Genomic DNA, 15,511 nt, shown 5'->3' on the forward strand with positions numbered 1-15,511 from the left:
ATCCTTTTCTTTTCCAGCAGTCTCCCACTGAATTTAACCTGGAGGCACTAAATAGATTAAAATGATCAAAGCCATAAAATATATCAACGTTATCTACAATTTCTGTATTTTATAAATGACTCATGGACATTTAAAGCTATTGTTCTTGGTTTATATCTTCTATATTTGCTCTCTAGCGTTTTAGTGTGTGAATGTGTTTGATGGAGGTGTATTTGTGTGGCTTTTTGTTGAATCACTTAAATCTATATGAAGTTTATAATTTCTGACCGAAACCCGTTCATGTGAATTTTTATTTCTTCATTTTTAAAAGGTTTTCCATATGTTTTCAAATTTCATTTAGAGTGAAGGTTTTCATGTCTCTTCACCTAAATAACAACATGTTATCATATAAAGCATTTTTGTGTACGCACCTTTGCTGTATTATATTAATTATGAGGGAAATTCCTATCTGATTGCAAAAAAATAAATTAGACAAGAGTTTTTTTTTTACAATCTGTTTTATTGTGTCTCCCGGCAGCTGCTCCTCTAGCAGGCTGTGTGGGCTTGAGAAATCCTGGTTCCTGGGGACAGACTGTGTCTATTTTGCACTCCTCTTCTTGATCACATGCTCCATGTCTGCATGTTCGGATGTGTCGAGCTTGATGTCGTACTTGGCCAGGATCTTCATGATGGGCCGAATCTTCAGCCACCACTGTGTCCTGGGGATGCGGTGCCTGCAGCCAAGAGAAGAGGGTCAACTGTTGCGTGAACTTAAACTCAAACACTTTGGGGCACGCTGAGTTCTGAGAGACAATGGTGGGGGGTGGGAAGGGGGGTGGGGGTTCTTACTCAAAATCTGTATCTGCCTTCAACTCAGCAAGAGGCTGGAAGGTCAGCGCCCTCTTCCTCATGCCCAGCACACAGGCGGAGTCCGGTGTGTTGGCAAAGATGCGACCTAAACGACGCAGAGAATTCCATAAATCATCACCAGACTCGGCACCGATTGCCAGGTTTTCAACATTCAAGTGTTTGTGGTGCAAAGGAAAAAACTGGAAGCAGAGCCCGAGGTAGCAGAGGTTAAAATGTTCATGGGTTTTTTGGGGGGGGAGTGGACAGGGTAAACAAAACCAGGAATGAGGAAATAAGAGTTTTAGAGATTAAGTGACACTAAGATAGTTTAGGACTGAGGAGTGACAGAAAATATATCAGCAGAAGGATGCTGTGGTTGGAATTGGCAGGCAGGAGGCCTAGAGGAAGAGCAAAGAGGAGATCTAAGGATGTGAGGATGACAAGGAGAATTTTAGGGGGAGGCAGCTCATTGGCTGTGGCTGCAGCCGTAGAAAAAGAACGGTTAAGTTTTCTAAACCCATTTGGGAGTTTCGAAGAAAGTGAAGTTACCCACTTTTTACCTTTCAAATAAATTGTCAAACTTACCGTGTCTGTAGCATTCCTTAAGTTTATCAGTCAGCCACAGGACAGACTTGGCGCCCATCTTTGTGCCAAAGTTCCTGTCGAAGGGAGTGGGAGTGCCACCCTGTCGATGAGAGACCAGAGACATCGTCAGTCGCGCTAAGCTGAACGGTTTCTAATGCCATCGGGAACCAGACGGAAAAGACTGCAAACCTGCTGCATGTGGCCGAGGATGTTCTTGCGGCAGTCAAAGACGCCTTTGCCCTCCTCCGAGTACAGGTTGAAGATGAAGTCGGTGGTGTAGTTGGCATTGGAGTTTTCATTCCTATCTCAAAAAAAGAAGTGGTTGTCACGTGGAGGCGTGACAACCACGACCTTGGATCCATCTTTAAGTTCGAGTAAGACCTTGTTTTAACCCCAAACATTTACATTGGAGATTCCAAATTATACCAAGATTCAGATCTTTGTATGTCTGTCACTCTAGACTGAAGTGGAGCAACACGGACAATTAATTACAAAAATTATTTTTGGAAAAAAGAAAAAAAAAGTCCTGTGTTTACAGCCTCATGCAAAAACACTGGATTTCAACTTTCTTCGAGACTTCATTGAACCTTTCATGTTTGGAAAGGAATGGGGGGACAAGGTGGCCATAGGTTGACCTAAGAGGGTGAAACTCACGTCAGGCCTGCTTGTAATGTTTTTATATGTTCGTCTGCTTTATCCTTTAAATCTGCCTCCATTTTATCTGTTTTCTATTTAATCCTTTAATCACGTGAGGATGATTTATCATGCATGTGGAGGAGAGTGAAAACTTCACCTGAGAATCAGACCTCTCTTCACCGTTGTCTTCATCTTCTCCAAAAGATGCACCACATTTGTCTGCGGGCCACGACAGATCACAGTCAGAAGGCACGAGGAGACCGAGACGGAGGCACTTCCCTCTTCACTGGCTCACCTCCAGGTCTCTGATGCCGAATTTATCCTCGTAAATGTAGGCAGCGTCCGCGCCTGCAGCCAGGCCGGCCATCGTGGCCAAGTAGCCGCAGTATCCGCCCATCGTCTCCACGATGAAGACGCGGCGCTTGGTCCCAGCGGCCGACTGTTTGATCCTGTCGCAGGTCTGCGAGAAGCAGAACAAATGTGAGTCGTGTTGTCATGGCATGTGCAATCATGTGCGCATGTGTGTAGTTTCTTGTAAAGGCTCTCACAGAGGTGATGGTGTTGAGGGCCGTGTCGGCGCCGATGCTGAAGTCAGATCCGGGGACGTTGTTGGAGACGGTGGCGGGGATGACCACAATGGGAATGCATGTCTCCTCGTATTTCTCTCTGGACTGGACCAGCTCCAAGCCTCCGACGTAAGCCTGCAGCCAGCAGAGAAGAAGATGCCAAGGGTGGTTTGATTCTGGTGGTTATTTTGTTGACTGATTGATTTGGCAGAGCAAAAGAACAGAAGAGCAGAAGAGCGACGCGTACCTCGAATCCACCAACAATCACCAACGCATGGATGTTGAACTTTGCAATGTTCTGGCTGATTTCCTCCAGAATTTTGCTGGGTAAAGCCCTTTAGAGCGCACCAAAAAAGAGACCAAATCAGTGAAGTTACACAAATTTAGTAAAGGGTAAAATAAATAGTTTTACCTCTTGGTGCCCAACATTGAGCCTCCTTTTCCAGTCCAACCACTGACTGTCGTCCAGGTGATTGGCTCAATCTGACATCAATGTCAGGAGAAGGAACATCATTAATATGTGGGTCAGTGGTGGCATGTAATGTCCTGAAAATCCTTTTAAAAAATGAAAAATCTGATAGGACAGGACAGGAAACTGCGGCGCACCTGTCCATGAGCCAGACCGTCGAAGCCGTCATGGATCGCCAACATGTTGTGACCCTGGATGAGTCCCATCCTCACGGCCGAGCGGACGGCAGCGTTCATACCAGCACAGGGGGCGCCAACGTTCATGATGGCTACATTGATGTTGCTCTGGTGGCCAGAAGTGAAATTTGTTTAATCTAAAGCCTGGTAAAAAAAAAAAAAAAAAAAAAAAAAAAAGTGAAAACAAATATATAGAATAGATGGTCTTGCCTGACCTTTACATCAGGCGGGTTGATGTGAGCCAGCAGCTTGTAGGTGTTCCAGTTGTTCTCGAAGCTCCTGCACATCATTGATAGTGTTGAGTTTAAGTCAACTCAAATATTGAAACATATGAATTGGTTTTAACTTTGAACAAAATTTGACAATCAGATTCTGTTCACACTTCTCTCAGCAGCAACTTTTCAGGATCCTGAAAACACATATTGCAATTGCAAACAGGGAACTATCACGGATTTAAGTCAGTCAAAATGGTCAGACTAACTATTTTGCTTAATTAATGAATTCATCTGTTCACTAATTTACTAATAAATGATGCTTCATTAATTACAGTCAACATTGTGAACCTCCAATGGGTAAAAACAACTCACTTTCCTCTGAGCTTGATTGCATCTTCATATCTGCCCTCAGACATGGCAGAAGTCACATCTTTGGTCTGCATATAAACACAGAACACAGAACATGAGGAGGGGCGATGAGGTTTTTTCTGTAAAGGCACACCATCTAAAGTATTTTTTTTATGATGATGATGATAATACTGGGACCCACCACTTGCACGCACTCCATGAGCGGCAGTCGGACTGCCTGGTTCCCGGACAGGCTCACCACGCAGGCAGGAGTCTCCGGAGTGGCTTCCAGCAGCGCCATCACGGCCTCCACACCCATCCTGCTGCCCTGCAGAGCGCACATACCGTCACATCAGTCACACGCCAGTTACTATAGTGGGTCCGTGAGCTTTCTTTCAATTGTGATGTGTTGTTGAGTTCCCCAACCAGGATTCTGTCAAAGGCCGAGGGCGTTCCTCCTCTCTGGACGTGGCCGAGGACGGTGGCGCGGGTGTCAAAGCCCAGTCTGTCAGTCACCAGCTGGAGAATTGAGCAAATCGACTCTGTTAGTCTGGGATTCTGTTCCGTCGGTGTACACGAATGCCAAACCAGAACAACAATGGGATGCAAAGTCCTGCCTTTTTGATCTGCTCGGACGTGATGGGCATGCCTTGCCTGGACAATGCGCCCTCAGCCACGATGATCACATTCAGACGGCAACCTCTGGCCCTTTGCTACGGGAACAAAAGGAAATAAAATGTATGAAATAATAAGTAAGGTTAAAAAAAAAAAAACTTCCTGGGAGGAGACTTTCAGAAAACACACACAACAATGGACACATACATTGGTCAGTCTCCTGCACAGATGGTCCTCCCAGCCTTCATCTGGGGGCATCTCTGGGATGAAGACCCAGTCGGCACCACAGGCCAGAGCCGTCACCAGGGCCAGGTACCTGCAGGCACATGTCCGCATTACATGTAGAAATATATGCATCAAAAACTGTGAAAATGGTGTCACCATAGCCACCAAGCCACAATAGACAGAGAGAACAATGACTTCTAAATGATTTCTATTGTCGTTGTGCCTATTTAGCAGCAACAGAAAGATACAAATGTGGATCCTTGTCGTCAGGTTTTCAGGATTGTCGGAGTGAATTTCATTCACTACATGGAAAAGGTACTGACCCACAGTGTCGGCCCATCACTTCCAGGATGAACGTCCTCTGGTGGCTGCGGACGAAAAGGTCAGAAATCTTTTTTGATTACAGCCAAACGGCTACATGGTTAAACATTCAACACATGACCTCTGACCTCTGTGCAGTGGTGGTGATGGCATCCACCACCTCGATGATGCGGTGCAGAGCCGAGTCAGTGCCAATGGTCATGTCGGTGCCGCAGAAGTCGTTGTCGATGGAGCCCACCATACCCACGATGTTCAGGTGGGAGGACTTCTTAGCTTCGTCCTGCGTTATCTTACCTGCAATGTGATGATGAAAGACAAGAGTTCCAGAGGTGTTGGGCAATGATGGAAAACAGCCTGAGCGTTCAGGCTTTGCCCTCTCACTCTTCCAACTTTGAAAGTGGCCGTGCAAGACCCTTGGATCGGTATGATCCAGACAGGTTCGGAGGTACAGGCCCAGACTGGGATCATCTTCGACCCTCGTCCCGTTACCTTGCTTCAAGAGGTCGGCCAGCAGTGCACTCCACTCCGTCCTGAACTGGTTGGCTCCGGTCAGACTGCCGTCGCCTCCGATCACGCACAGGTTGGTGATGCCCAGCTTGACTAGGTTGCAGGCCGCTGTCATGCGGCCCTCCCTGGAGCGGAAGTCCTTGCAGCGGGCACTGCCAATGACCGTCCCGCCCTGATGACAGAGAGGGCAGAAGAAGTTCTTGTCACTGACTGATGTTTGATGCTCTCTGGCAGCAATGGTGACGACAAGCTCCGAATGGTCCACATGTCTCAAAGTCGCACAGAATGAGGTGTGCAGTCACATTCAGCCTTTGAAATTTGCCTTGGCGCGTTCCCGCTCCTTCCCTTACACTAATCCTTCTCTGCTGCCAGGGCTCTTTATTTAGACAACACAAACAAATCCATATCGCACTCCAGTGACTGAGCTGAGGCTTCAGAAAAGGCTCAAGGTGCAGTCAAAGTCGAAGGTTTCATTGTCACAACGAGTGCACAGTGCCGGAAAAAGGATGATTAAAGCCTGAAAAGTTTTGGATTTATGTTCACATTTACAATCTTCACACTGTTTCACTGGGATGAATGTGACCTGATCACGTGGCTTTACACCAAACAGGTCTGTGGCGTGGAATCAGCGATGCACGTCCGAGTGTCTACACTTAAAACACAGCGTGCGGCTGTCCGGAGACCTTGTGCGGTGTGTGCGTGTGTTGCTGTGTCAACACGGCTGCGGGTCACTCACCAACTGGAGCATCATGGACACGCTCTCCCATGTGGCCAGGCGGATGTGATCTCCTCCGTCCACCAGACCCTGGTAGCCCTGCAAGCACACCAGAACATAGATGCACGCGGAGTCCACATAACAAGTGCGTGTGTGTGTGTGTGTGTGTGTGGGCCTTTACCTCGTGAACAAAGTAGACCTTGGCTCCAGTGTAGATACCAACTCTGACTGTCGCTCTCACCGCAGCGTTCATGCCTGAGAGGCAAGAGTAACATCACCTGTGAGTGAGGTCGCCCGCACTTCCAAACACAACTCCATCATTTTCCATCCCAGCAGACGTTTCTTGCAATCTGAACACTTGGTTCCCCCTTATTCAGCAAATTTCCCTTTAACTCAATAATCCGTGTCTCTAGCTTGTCAATTAGCCCCAGACAGAAATGAGAAAAGCTCGTCCTTTTCCTCTTTTGACATGATCTACATCATAGGAACCTTATGGTGATACAAAATCATTTTGCTATCTTCTACGATCGTATTTATATCCGTTCATTTTTCATCCCCGCTTCTTCCCGCACTCATGGGTTGGTCACGGGGGTCAGCTGGAGGCTCTCCCAGCTGTCATAGGGCGAAGGCAGGGTGACACCCTGAACAAGTTGCCAGTTCATCTTAGGGCCACAAAGAGACAAACAACCATTCGCACTCACACACACCTCCGGACAATTCAGTGTTTCCAATTCACCTCACATGTATGTTTTTGGACTGTGGGAGGAAGCCGGAGAACAAATTCCACACAGGCCCGGAATCGAACCCGCAACCTTCTTGCTGTGAGGTGGCAGGGCTAACCACTGCGCCACCTTTCAAAATTATTTAACTGTGCATAGCTGCTCCACCTGAGTCCAGATCTAAACGTAGGTAGAATTTGGGACTTTCGGAAACTTGTTTAATTTTTGATGGATGGATTATATGCACAACCTGCTGGCATACATTTTTGGTTTTTGGTTGGGTTTTTTTTTCACTTCCTGATAGGGAAGCTCATTGTCACACCCTCAGTGGGCCTTCAGCAGAGTGGCATAGTGTCATCACGGCGGGCTGCCAGGATCAGAACACACAGCGAAAAGTAAAAGACCTGATAATAGGTTTAATAAAGGACGTTTAACCTTCACACGACAAGAGCTGCGTGTTGGCAGCACATGTGACGGGAATAGCTCTGGGTAAAGGACAGGGGGGCTTCGGGTTGTGGTCCGGGGTTGCGGGGCGGGTGTACGTGACTGTGCATCGCGTTTGCCACTTGGCCCGTCGCGATGCACACCCACACCACACTAAAGGCCACGGCGCGAGCTTGCGTTGTGTCAGGCTGGCACGCCGGCAGCTCTTGTTTCAGCAGACAGCAGCTGCGGACGGGGAGAGAAAAGGTCAGCGGCGCTAAAATTAGTCACAAAGAGGCAAAAAACAGTCAAGGGCCTGGGCGAGGGTCAGAGTCCGAGAGGAGCAAAATGAGAGGAGCCGGGAGTCTTGATGTGTGCATGATATTAAGCGAAACCCGACTTGTCCCTCATCTCCATCTCCCACTGCGCGTCGATAATTCTATCTGAGGACTTGAGCTTTTTGTTGACGTGTGTGATGCGTCGACGGAGGCAGAATCCTCTGGCCTTCTCAATTTTAAAAAAGATTTACTGCCACGCATCCGTCAGCGCGGCCGACAGCTGGCCCTGGGCCGCTCATCTCTGTCATCTCGGAAAATTGCTGCTTGCCCTTTTCTCCTGAACTCACCGCTTCCGTCAGCGCTGCCAGCGAGTGAACATGATACTTTGCTGGCGACTGTTAAATGGACTGCAGGCCTCTTAAAAAGAAAGACGCTGGCCGGAGTTCAGGGTCGATCATCCGTCCAGGAAAAGCTGATCTCCCCTGCTTTCATTTTTCTTTTTACAGTCACAAAACGAACTCTGCATTGAAAGCTCGCCATCCTCTTACCTTGGGCGTCACCTCCGGACGTCAGCACGGCGATGGAGCGTCCCACCCCCATCTTTGTGGGGTCTGACGTGTTGTGGGCCATGTTTCCAGCAGGGGCAGGCAGGCGAAAACGCACGGCAAATGTGGGAAAGAACAGAGTGCAACTACGCTTCTTCCTCGACTCTCTGCTCCTCAGGAGGGACACTGGTGAAGGCGAAGGCTTTATAGAGCCCCCTTCCCACCGACGCCCACCCTCCACCGCTCATTCACACAACTCAACTAAATATACATCAGGCCCCGGCCAACCAACTGCAGAGAGACGTTGCACATGACACTCGTGTGATGTTACACCAGACCAGTTAGTTCGAATGTATTATTTTATTCTAGCAGCAGAAACAAGAGAGGGGAAGATCTTGGTTGTTGGTTTAAGGAGAGAAAAAAAGCACACCTGTTTCTGATTTGTTTTTACATTTATTTGCATTTGAGAAATTCATTCAGACATTCGGGACAGTGCACAAATTGTGAAATTAATTTGAATGATGAAATGAAACAAAAATTCTACAAAAAAGAAATATGGAATGGCATTTCTACATTCAAATGACAGCCACACTTTTATTAAGCTGCCTGTTTTCTGCAGACTAGAGGCCGTTTTTTTCATGATGTGTTTCAAAAAAAAGAAAAAGCTTTTTATAATTGCAGAACAACTAGAAAAGCACAACACGGCCAGTCCTTTTAATGTCGGCTTTGCACGATTTACAGCCCCCTAACTGCTGCATAGGTGTTTGGCAACTATATCTGCACTTATGTAACGCACCTTTGACATTTCCTTCCGTTTAAATGGAAATCACTGAGCGCCACAGACGCAGCACAAACCAAAGAAAACCCTGGTGAAATGTTAAATGTTCCGACAAAAATCAAACCAGTTGTACCAGGTTCATAATTTTAACCATTTATTGTGTAATGAAGTTAAACTTTTTCATCAAGGTTTTTAAGATATCAGTCGCAGCAATGAGCACCTTCTGACTGGAGACTCTATTGGAAATACAGGGAAAAGCACAAACAACCAAATGACTGTGGTAAAACTAAAAATAAGAAGCAATTCCTCACACATTATTGCTCACTGTGTGTTGTTCTTGAATGAGCGTTTTAAGTTTATATTGATGAAATCAGTTGCATTCCTTTTAGTCAACAGAATGAAACCAAACATACAAATACATGTACAAATTTATTTTACATATTGTGCATTCAGAATATCATGAAAAAAAAAAAAAAACATATTTATTGTCCAAAACAAACTAATACAGATGCAAACTAAAGGCTTAAGACTGTTCAGGTTTCAGGTCATTTAAAAAACATGTGTATGTCCACCATATAATTTCTGTGTGCCTTTGGACAACTACACATTATGCTCAGTTGTTTACATATATAAAGCTTCTCGTGAGTGTGCTCTCAAACCTAGGACAACAAATGGGTCGATGGCTTCCTCTTAAAACAAACAAACAAAAAGACAGTAAGAAGAACAGCAGTCTTCTTTGGACACATTCAGACAAAAACAGTGTTGGACAAATATTAGTTCCATTTCTCTCACTGAGACAAGAGAGAGCTCATCCACACTGGAGGGTTAGCCATCGGACAATACTGAAGTGGTAGTGCATAATGAGCTCTAGTCCAGTAGCTCGGTGGGATCAATTGGAACAAATCTCTGAAAAAACAACAAGTAGAAGAGAAAAACAAACAGCGGTGAATAGCTGGAAACAGAGTGTGAAGTCACATCCGACAATGCATAGTTTTAACAGGTCCTAGTTTCTACACACTCATTTAAAAAAAAAACTTTATTGCAACTCATGACAAATTCCCAACTTTTTTTTTTATGAAGTCCTAATTCAATCTCACTACTGTGGTGTACGAAAGAGGATTAGGGCCACAAGAAGGGATTTGATTTCGAGTTTCAAGTTGAAATTTCATGAATAAAGTCAAAATTTTGTGGAAAAAAGACGAAAATTCTCTGGCAAATAGTCAATGAGAAAAGTTGGGATTGAGTAACATTTTTGGGGTGTCGGAAAACTGTTTTGAGTGTGCAACTCACTATGGATTCTTCAAAGTGCAGGACGGAGGCCAGCGGGTTTCCGCAGCGTGGCCGGACCGGAGCGAAGCCCGAGGCGGGGGCCACCGGCGCGCAGGTGTAGGTGGCAACCTCCTCGTCCAGACGCAGCTCCTCCAGAGGAGGGAAACGTTTCCGCAGCATTGCCACAGCGGAACTCACCGCGCTGGTCTTCTGAGAGCCGAGGCCTGGGGTGGAGACGGAGGCACGTGTGACGCTGTGACACACAACACTGAGAGGCGGGGAGCGGAGCACAGCAGTGTTACCTGTCTGCAGAGCAGAGGGAGTGACCCGACTGGTTGGCTCTGACGTGCACAGTGCCTTTTCGCGTGCTGGCAGCAGCTTCTGACCCTCCTCCTCCTCCTCCTCCTCCTCCTCTTCCTCCTCCTCTTCCTCATCACAGGCAGAATCGTCCTGCTTCTCAAAACACGGCGCCCGCACAAGCTTTTTGCCCGTTGAGAAAAAGATGACAGACTCTCTGTGCGGCGTCTGAGGGAAAAGCGGCTGCACCGCTTCCCCCTGCTGCTCGTCTCTGCTGCCGATACCGTCGACCCTCTGCGCCGGGTCTTCATGAGGCTGATCGGCTGGGGTCGGGAGATTTCTGGCCTGCTCGTCCTCTTGGTCCTCAAACAATCTCTGGACCACCTCCTGCCCAGACACAAAGGTCATAGTTAACATGATATGGACCTCAAGATGCTCATGTGGCTCATAAAAGCAGGGGTGGCAGGCCGGATAAAAAGCTTAACGGGCCACATATGGCCCCCAGGCCGTAGTTTGCTCATGCCTGGTCTAAAGTTTATCCTTTACAGTTTACAGCAGGGGTCGCCAACCTTTTCCAACTTGAGAGCTACCTCATGGTACAGAGAAATGTGAAACGCGAAATGCAACCAGTTTGCTGCACTATCCTGATTAAAAAAAAAATCCTGATGAACAAATTTTCTCAGTTAGCCTTTAGTTCTAGATTATTATCAATGATACTGATCTATGTGAAGACAATGATCACGTTCATGAGTTCTCAATAATTATCAACAATGACAAGGTTGCATAAAATTGAATTTTAGACGATGCCCAATGAGTTGTGCTATTTTTGGAATAGGCCAGCAGGCTACTAATGTGGTCCTTGGAGGCTACCTGGTGTTGGTGACACCTGATTTACAGCATCCAGCTCTCAATAACTTGAAAAACATCTTTTCATATTTCTTTTCTTTACAGCTCTGATGCTTTTATTCCATTTTGTGTACAGCTTTGGATGATTCCTTTTTCTTTGCAGCCTTAAAACTGACAGTATTCTTGTTCTCACCTCCTGGTGTTGCTGAAGCTTCATTTGAACACTTCGCCCTCCGGGTGTGCAGGTGTACGGCGGCGTCAGATTCCACTTCTGAAGTCAAACAGTCAATTAAAAGGGTCTTCAATATACCCAGAGATTGGCCCACAAGGTGTTCAATGCAAACATGCGGAAGCTTCCCTTATTCGTACGTGTTGGTCCTGTTCAAGCCTCAGTTCTCTTTTGCATGTCATTTGTACATTTGAACATGCCACAACTAATACCCATATTCAGTCTATGCTTCTGCAATATTGTACATTTGTTATATCGAAAAGGTTTAAAAAAAAAAAAAAAAACGTCTTTTTTTTTTAAAAAAGTCAAACATTACAGTCAACATCAGTGGACACTAAAGTGTCAGCGTGAGATCACAAGAGGCATCTCTACCCACCACGGCTGACGCAGGCTGACGCCTGGTGTTCGGCACCCTCTGTGGGGTGCACTTCTTCACCGTGGACTCTTTGAGCTTTAACACCGAGGACAAAAGAGCTGCAACACATCACAGTCCAATAACCTCAGAGACGCATCAAAACTTATCAAAAAAAACAATGATTCTGCATCCAACCTGTTGCTGCCACAGGTGCTTCCGTCTGACGCTTCTTTACAGGAACTCTCTAAGTTTGAAAGGACATAAACGGTAAACAAGACGCTCTTAAATCAAATGACAAAGTAGCACAAATTGAAGCAATTACCAAAAATGTTTTTTAGGCATTCGTACCCTGTACATTGAGGTGCTTCTGCCTGAGGGACAAGCGGACTGTCCTGGCGTCGCACCCACCAAACTTCCGACTTTCACTCCTTCGTTCCGCAGGATACTTTGCAGAGCCGCACAGTCCGGAGAGAAGTGATCCACCCTCATGAAATCTTGAGGAGGAGCAACAGAGAGATTTCAGTCACAGCCAGAGAGGTGCAGTGACAAAACGTTTCACGTTGGATTGCTTTTAGCCACGCAGTTTTACACATTCAATTGGACTTCAGGCAGCCTGGTTCATGTTGTAGTTCTACAAAAATATCTTATTATAATACTTTTTTTTTTCCAAAAACTCTAGTCACTCTAGCACATGATGCACTCACCTGCAGCAGGTCTTGCTTTTTGTTGACTCTTCTTCACAGACACTCGCTGGGGTGGCAAACATCAGCAAAAAGTATATTTATATCATTGACATTTTTTTATATAAATATGTTAAAAAATAGACAAGAGAGGCATCAAACACAATGAGTAAACTTACAAGATAAGTCTGTGGTTTTGACTTTGGAGTTGCCGACGCTGAACCAACTCTCTCATTTCGGAGGAGGCGGAGCAGGTCCGCATGACTTGGCTGGAAGTTATCCTCTTTATCTGAATAAGAAAGGAACAGAGGGAAAATGATCAGTGCGACACTCACAGCAACAAGAGAATTTAGTGTGCATCGCCTTAAATAAAAATAAAATAAAGCTTGGTTGCCATTTAGTAATATCATGCATGTGTCCAGTAAAGCAGATTAGATGATCATCCCATTAATGCAGCTGGTGCAAAACAATAAAAATAATGTGAATTATTGTGGGTGAATAAAATTAAACATTTTATTTACAAACTGTTCATTGCAGGATTGTTTTGTTTTTTTTCAAACAACTTAAGTAGCTGAATTTGCATGTTGATGTTGCACTTAGAAAAATGCCATTGATTTAAGGAGGGAAAAAGTTCTTATTCAAGCAGAATCAACTTACTATTTAAACTTTCAGAGGGTTTGCTCTTCGCCGCCATCTGCGTGTTGTGAGGAGCACCGCGTGTCTTGGTCGGAGACCTGAGACTTAGCAGGTTCATGTCATCCACACAAGACTGCGCAGAAGCCGTAGCATTGTTCTGTGACAAAGTGCTGATTGAGTCATATGAGGTTGCCAACGTCTTTAATTTCCTGGAAGGCCCGCACTGTCCTCCAGTTTGAGGTGTTTTCCCCTGAGACTTCCCTGCACCTTGTGTTGAGTCCAAATTGTCGTCTGATGTAGCTGGAGGCTTGGACTGTTTTGAATTTGGGGTTTTTAGACGGTCATTGCAAATGTTATTGCTATGGTGTGGAGGGCGGGTGGCAGTGCCTGACCGCGGAACAGTTTGGAGTGGCTCTTCATCTGCGGTCACTCTTGAGCTCTTGGGCTGTGACAGGTTGAAAGGTATTGGCCTGGTGCAAGGCTTCTTCTTCCTCGCCTTCCCCTGTAGGAATGCACACAATACATAGCAATAAAGGGAAACTTTCAACAACAAAAAAAAGACTTATAATGAAAAAATAAATAAAAGTGGGAGAAAATGCATTACTTACGGTCAGAGGTTTCTCCTCCCACTTGCAGTGAGATTGAGTGAAGTCAGAAGGAGTGTGAAGACGAAGGTTCTTCACAGGGACTGGCAGCCGACTCACACGAGGAAGCACGGAAGCCTTCTGAACAATTTCTGTGTTTGCCGGGTCCTTGTTTTCATTTCGTTTCAAGGGATGAGGTGCACATGAAGGCTTGACAGAAGTTGTCTGCATTGGCATTTTGTTCTGGACATTCTTCAACCTACGTGTAGCAGACCAGTCAACCAAACATCAGCGTAAACAACCTTGTTATTGAAAAGTGCAAATACTCCTTTGGTTTAAATACAAATTTGTTTCAGAAAACAAATTGAGACGAGAATGTGTTCATGTTTGTAATTTGACAAAACAGAACAAACAAAAATTGGAACATGAACCCGTCACTCACCTCTGAAAGTCACTTTGGATTTTATTCTGGCTTTGCTGACGAAGGACTGGGGGCGAGTCCATACTTACAGGAAGACGTGAAGAAAGCTTGATGAGGAAAAAACAAAAACAAACAAAACGTAAAGTTTGAGTATTTATCTTTAAAGGCTCAGCAGCAAACTATGAAATGGCAGCGAACATCACTTGAGCCTTGAGGAGGCATAACGAAACAAAAACAAGTCAGCAGTGAGAGCTAAACCGAAGAAGTTTCGCAAAAGACAGCAATGGTCATCGTACAGTGTAAAAAAACTAAAAAAGGACAGTTTTAAAGAAGAGCGAAAACTGACATGCCAAGTCCTCAGACAGGGTTTATCTCGTTAGCCATTTGCTTCTATATACTCACAGTGTTTTTAATATCCCTGCTACATACATTCAAACTCAAATCAAGCCAGTTGAATGTTTCCCTGGTGTCCGAATAACGAGTCGTGGTTATAAATCCCTTAAATTTAAATTCTGCTGGGGTTTAGTGTGCATTTAAAGATCCATCGCTGTGTTCACTTACCAGAGGAGCCAGGACACTTCCTGGACTCGCGTCAGTTTGTAAAAAGCGCGCTTTTCTATTGGACGCATCGAGAACCAATCACGATACGCCCTTTCTCCCCGACCAATGACACAGGATTATTCGTAAACAGCTCCATGGCAACCACGCGAAGGTCGCTTTATCACGTGACTGACTTTTTTTGTTTGCCGCGAGCTGTGACCCAGCTTCGACAGAATAGATCGAAAAAGAGAAAAGAAAAGTGAAAAGAGCCGTAACTTCGACCACCCCCACACAGTTTCAACTTTTTTTTTTTTTTTTTTTTAACTTATTTTGACTTTCATAAATATCAATTGGACAGGCTAGTTGTAAATTTCATCAAAGTTCTAGGGCTAAATATGATACTTTCTTTCTTTCTTTCAAACAAATATACAAACAAACAAACAAAAACAAAAACAGACAAAGAGATAACTCAAAAAATATGTATACTGTTAGATGTTTTAATTTAAGTCAAGATAAAGTTGAGTTAATCGCCACATCTTTAGTACAGTCAATATGTGGAGAGAGATGAAATATATAAATTAAAATTAATAATCAAGAAAAAAATCCCATTCAAGTTTAGCTTAATCTCGGAAAACAACTTCTAAACTATTTTAATTGTCTTTAAACAATTTATAACTCTATTAAGTGTCTAAATTAACACGTGTA

The 15,511-nt window shown here is 45.1% G+C and overlaps 2 protein-coding genes across 4 annotated transcripts; both read right to left on the minus strand.

The window, feature by feature from the left end:
* Positions 1 to 481: 481 nt before the first annotated feature.
* Positions 482 to 8,355, minus strand: LOC142888238 (ATP-dependent 6-phosphofructokinase, muscle type-like). Its single transcript, XM_076026377.1, has 22 exons — positions 8,175 to 8,355; positions 6,388 to 6,461; positions 6,228 to 6,305; positions 5,474 to 5,663; positions 5,113 to 5,278; positions 4,987 to 5,031; positions 4,646 to 4,754; positions 4,441 to 4,536; positions 4,250 to 4,342; positions 4,026 to 4,151; positions 3,848 to 3,912; positions 3,476 to 3,539; positions 3,222 to 3,368; positions 3,028 to 3,098; positions 2,863 to 2,950; positions 2,598 to 2,750; positions 2,345 to 2,509; positions 2,207 to 2,268; positions 1,603 to 1,714; positions 1,414 to 1,513; positions 829 to 934; positions 482 to 713 (listed from the first exon to the last, which is right to left on the minus strand). The coding sequence occupies exons 1-22, from the start codon at positions 8,254 to 8,256 to the stop codon at positions 578 to 580; spliced, it is 2,328 nt and encodes a 775-aa protein (XP_075882492.1). The 5' UTR covers positions 8,257 to 8,355; the 3' UTR covers positions 482 to 577.
* A 1,012-nt stretch (positions 8,356 to 9,367) lies between these two features.
* Positions 9,368 to 14,918, minus strand: troap (trophinin associated protein). 3 transcript variants are annotated; one of them, XM_076026387.1, is made up of 13 exons: positions 14,828 to 14,918; positions 14,288 to 14,373; positions 13,870 to 14,104; positions 13,283 to 13,763; positions 12,805 to 12,914; positions 12,650 to 12,695; positions 12,294 to 12,439; positions 12,141 to 12,189; positions 11,967 to 12,064; positions 11,555 to 11,632; positions 10,521 to 10,902; positions 10,240 to 10,442; positions 9,368 to 9,855 (listed from the first exon to the last, which is right to left on the minus strand). In XM_076026387.1, the coding sequence occupies exons 2-13, from the start codon at positions 14,347 to 14,349 to the stop codon at positions 9,817 to 9,819; spliced, it is 1,929 nt and encodes a 642-aa protein (XP_075882502.1). In that variant the 5' UTR covers positions 14,350 to 14,373; positions 14,828 to 14,918; the 3' UTR covers positions 9,368 to 9,816. The 3 variants fall into 3 exon arrangements, with proteins under 3 accessions (XP_075882502.1, XP_075882501.1, XP_075882503.1); XM_076026386.1 differs by lacking the exon at positions 14,828 to 14,918 and adding an exon at positions 14,669 to 14,811; XM_076026388.1 differs by lacking the exon at positions 14,828 to 14,918 and adding an exon at positions 14,696 to 14,718.
* Positions 14,919 to 15,511: the final 593 nt, after the last annotated feature.

This window comes from Nelusetta ayraudi, unplaced genomic scaffold, assembly GCF_046127955.1.
Source record: "Nelusetta ayraudi isolate G7.1 ecotype Tasmania unplaced genomic scaffold, CSIRO-AGI_Nayr_v1 ptg000019l, whole genome shotgun sequence".
Lineage (NCBI taxonomy): Eukaryota > Metazoa > Chordata > Actinopteri > Tetraodontiformes > Monacanthidae > Nelusetta > Nelusetta ayraudi.

Bases quoted from the DNA above. Each gene is read 5' to 3' on its own strand.
- LOC142888238 (XM_076026377.1), bottom strand. From the start codon at position 8,256: ATGGCCCACAACACGTCAGACCCCACAAAGATGGGGGTGGGACGCTCC. The intron at 5,664-6,227 runs GTGAGTGACCCG...CTCTGTCATCAG, and splicing joins TGTCCATGATGCTCCAGTTG to GGCGGGACGGTCATTGGCAG. The intron at 2,510-2,597 runs GTGAGAGCCTTT...TGCTTCTCGCAG, and splicing joins CCCTCAACACCATCACCTCT to ACCTGCGACAGGATCAAACA.
- troap (XM_076026387.1), bottom strand. From the start codon at position 14,349: ATGGACTCGCCCCCAGTCCTTCGTCAGCAAAGCCAGAATAAAATCCAA. The intron at 12,190-12,293 runs GTACGAATGCCT...TTTCAAACTTAG, and splicing joins GAAGCACCTCAATGTACAGG to AGAGTTCCTGTAAAGAAGCG. The intron at 12,065-12,140 runs GTTGGATGCAGA...GATGTGTTGCAG, and splicing joins AGCACCTGTGGCAGCAACAG to CTCTTTTGTCCTCGGTGTTA.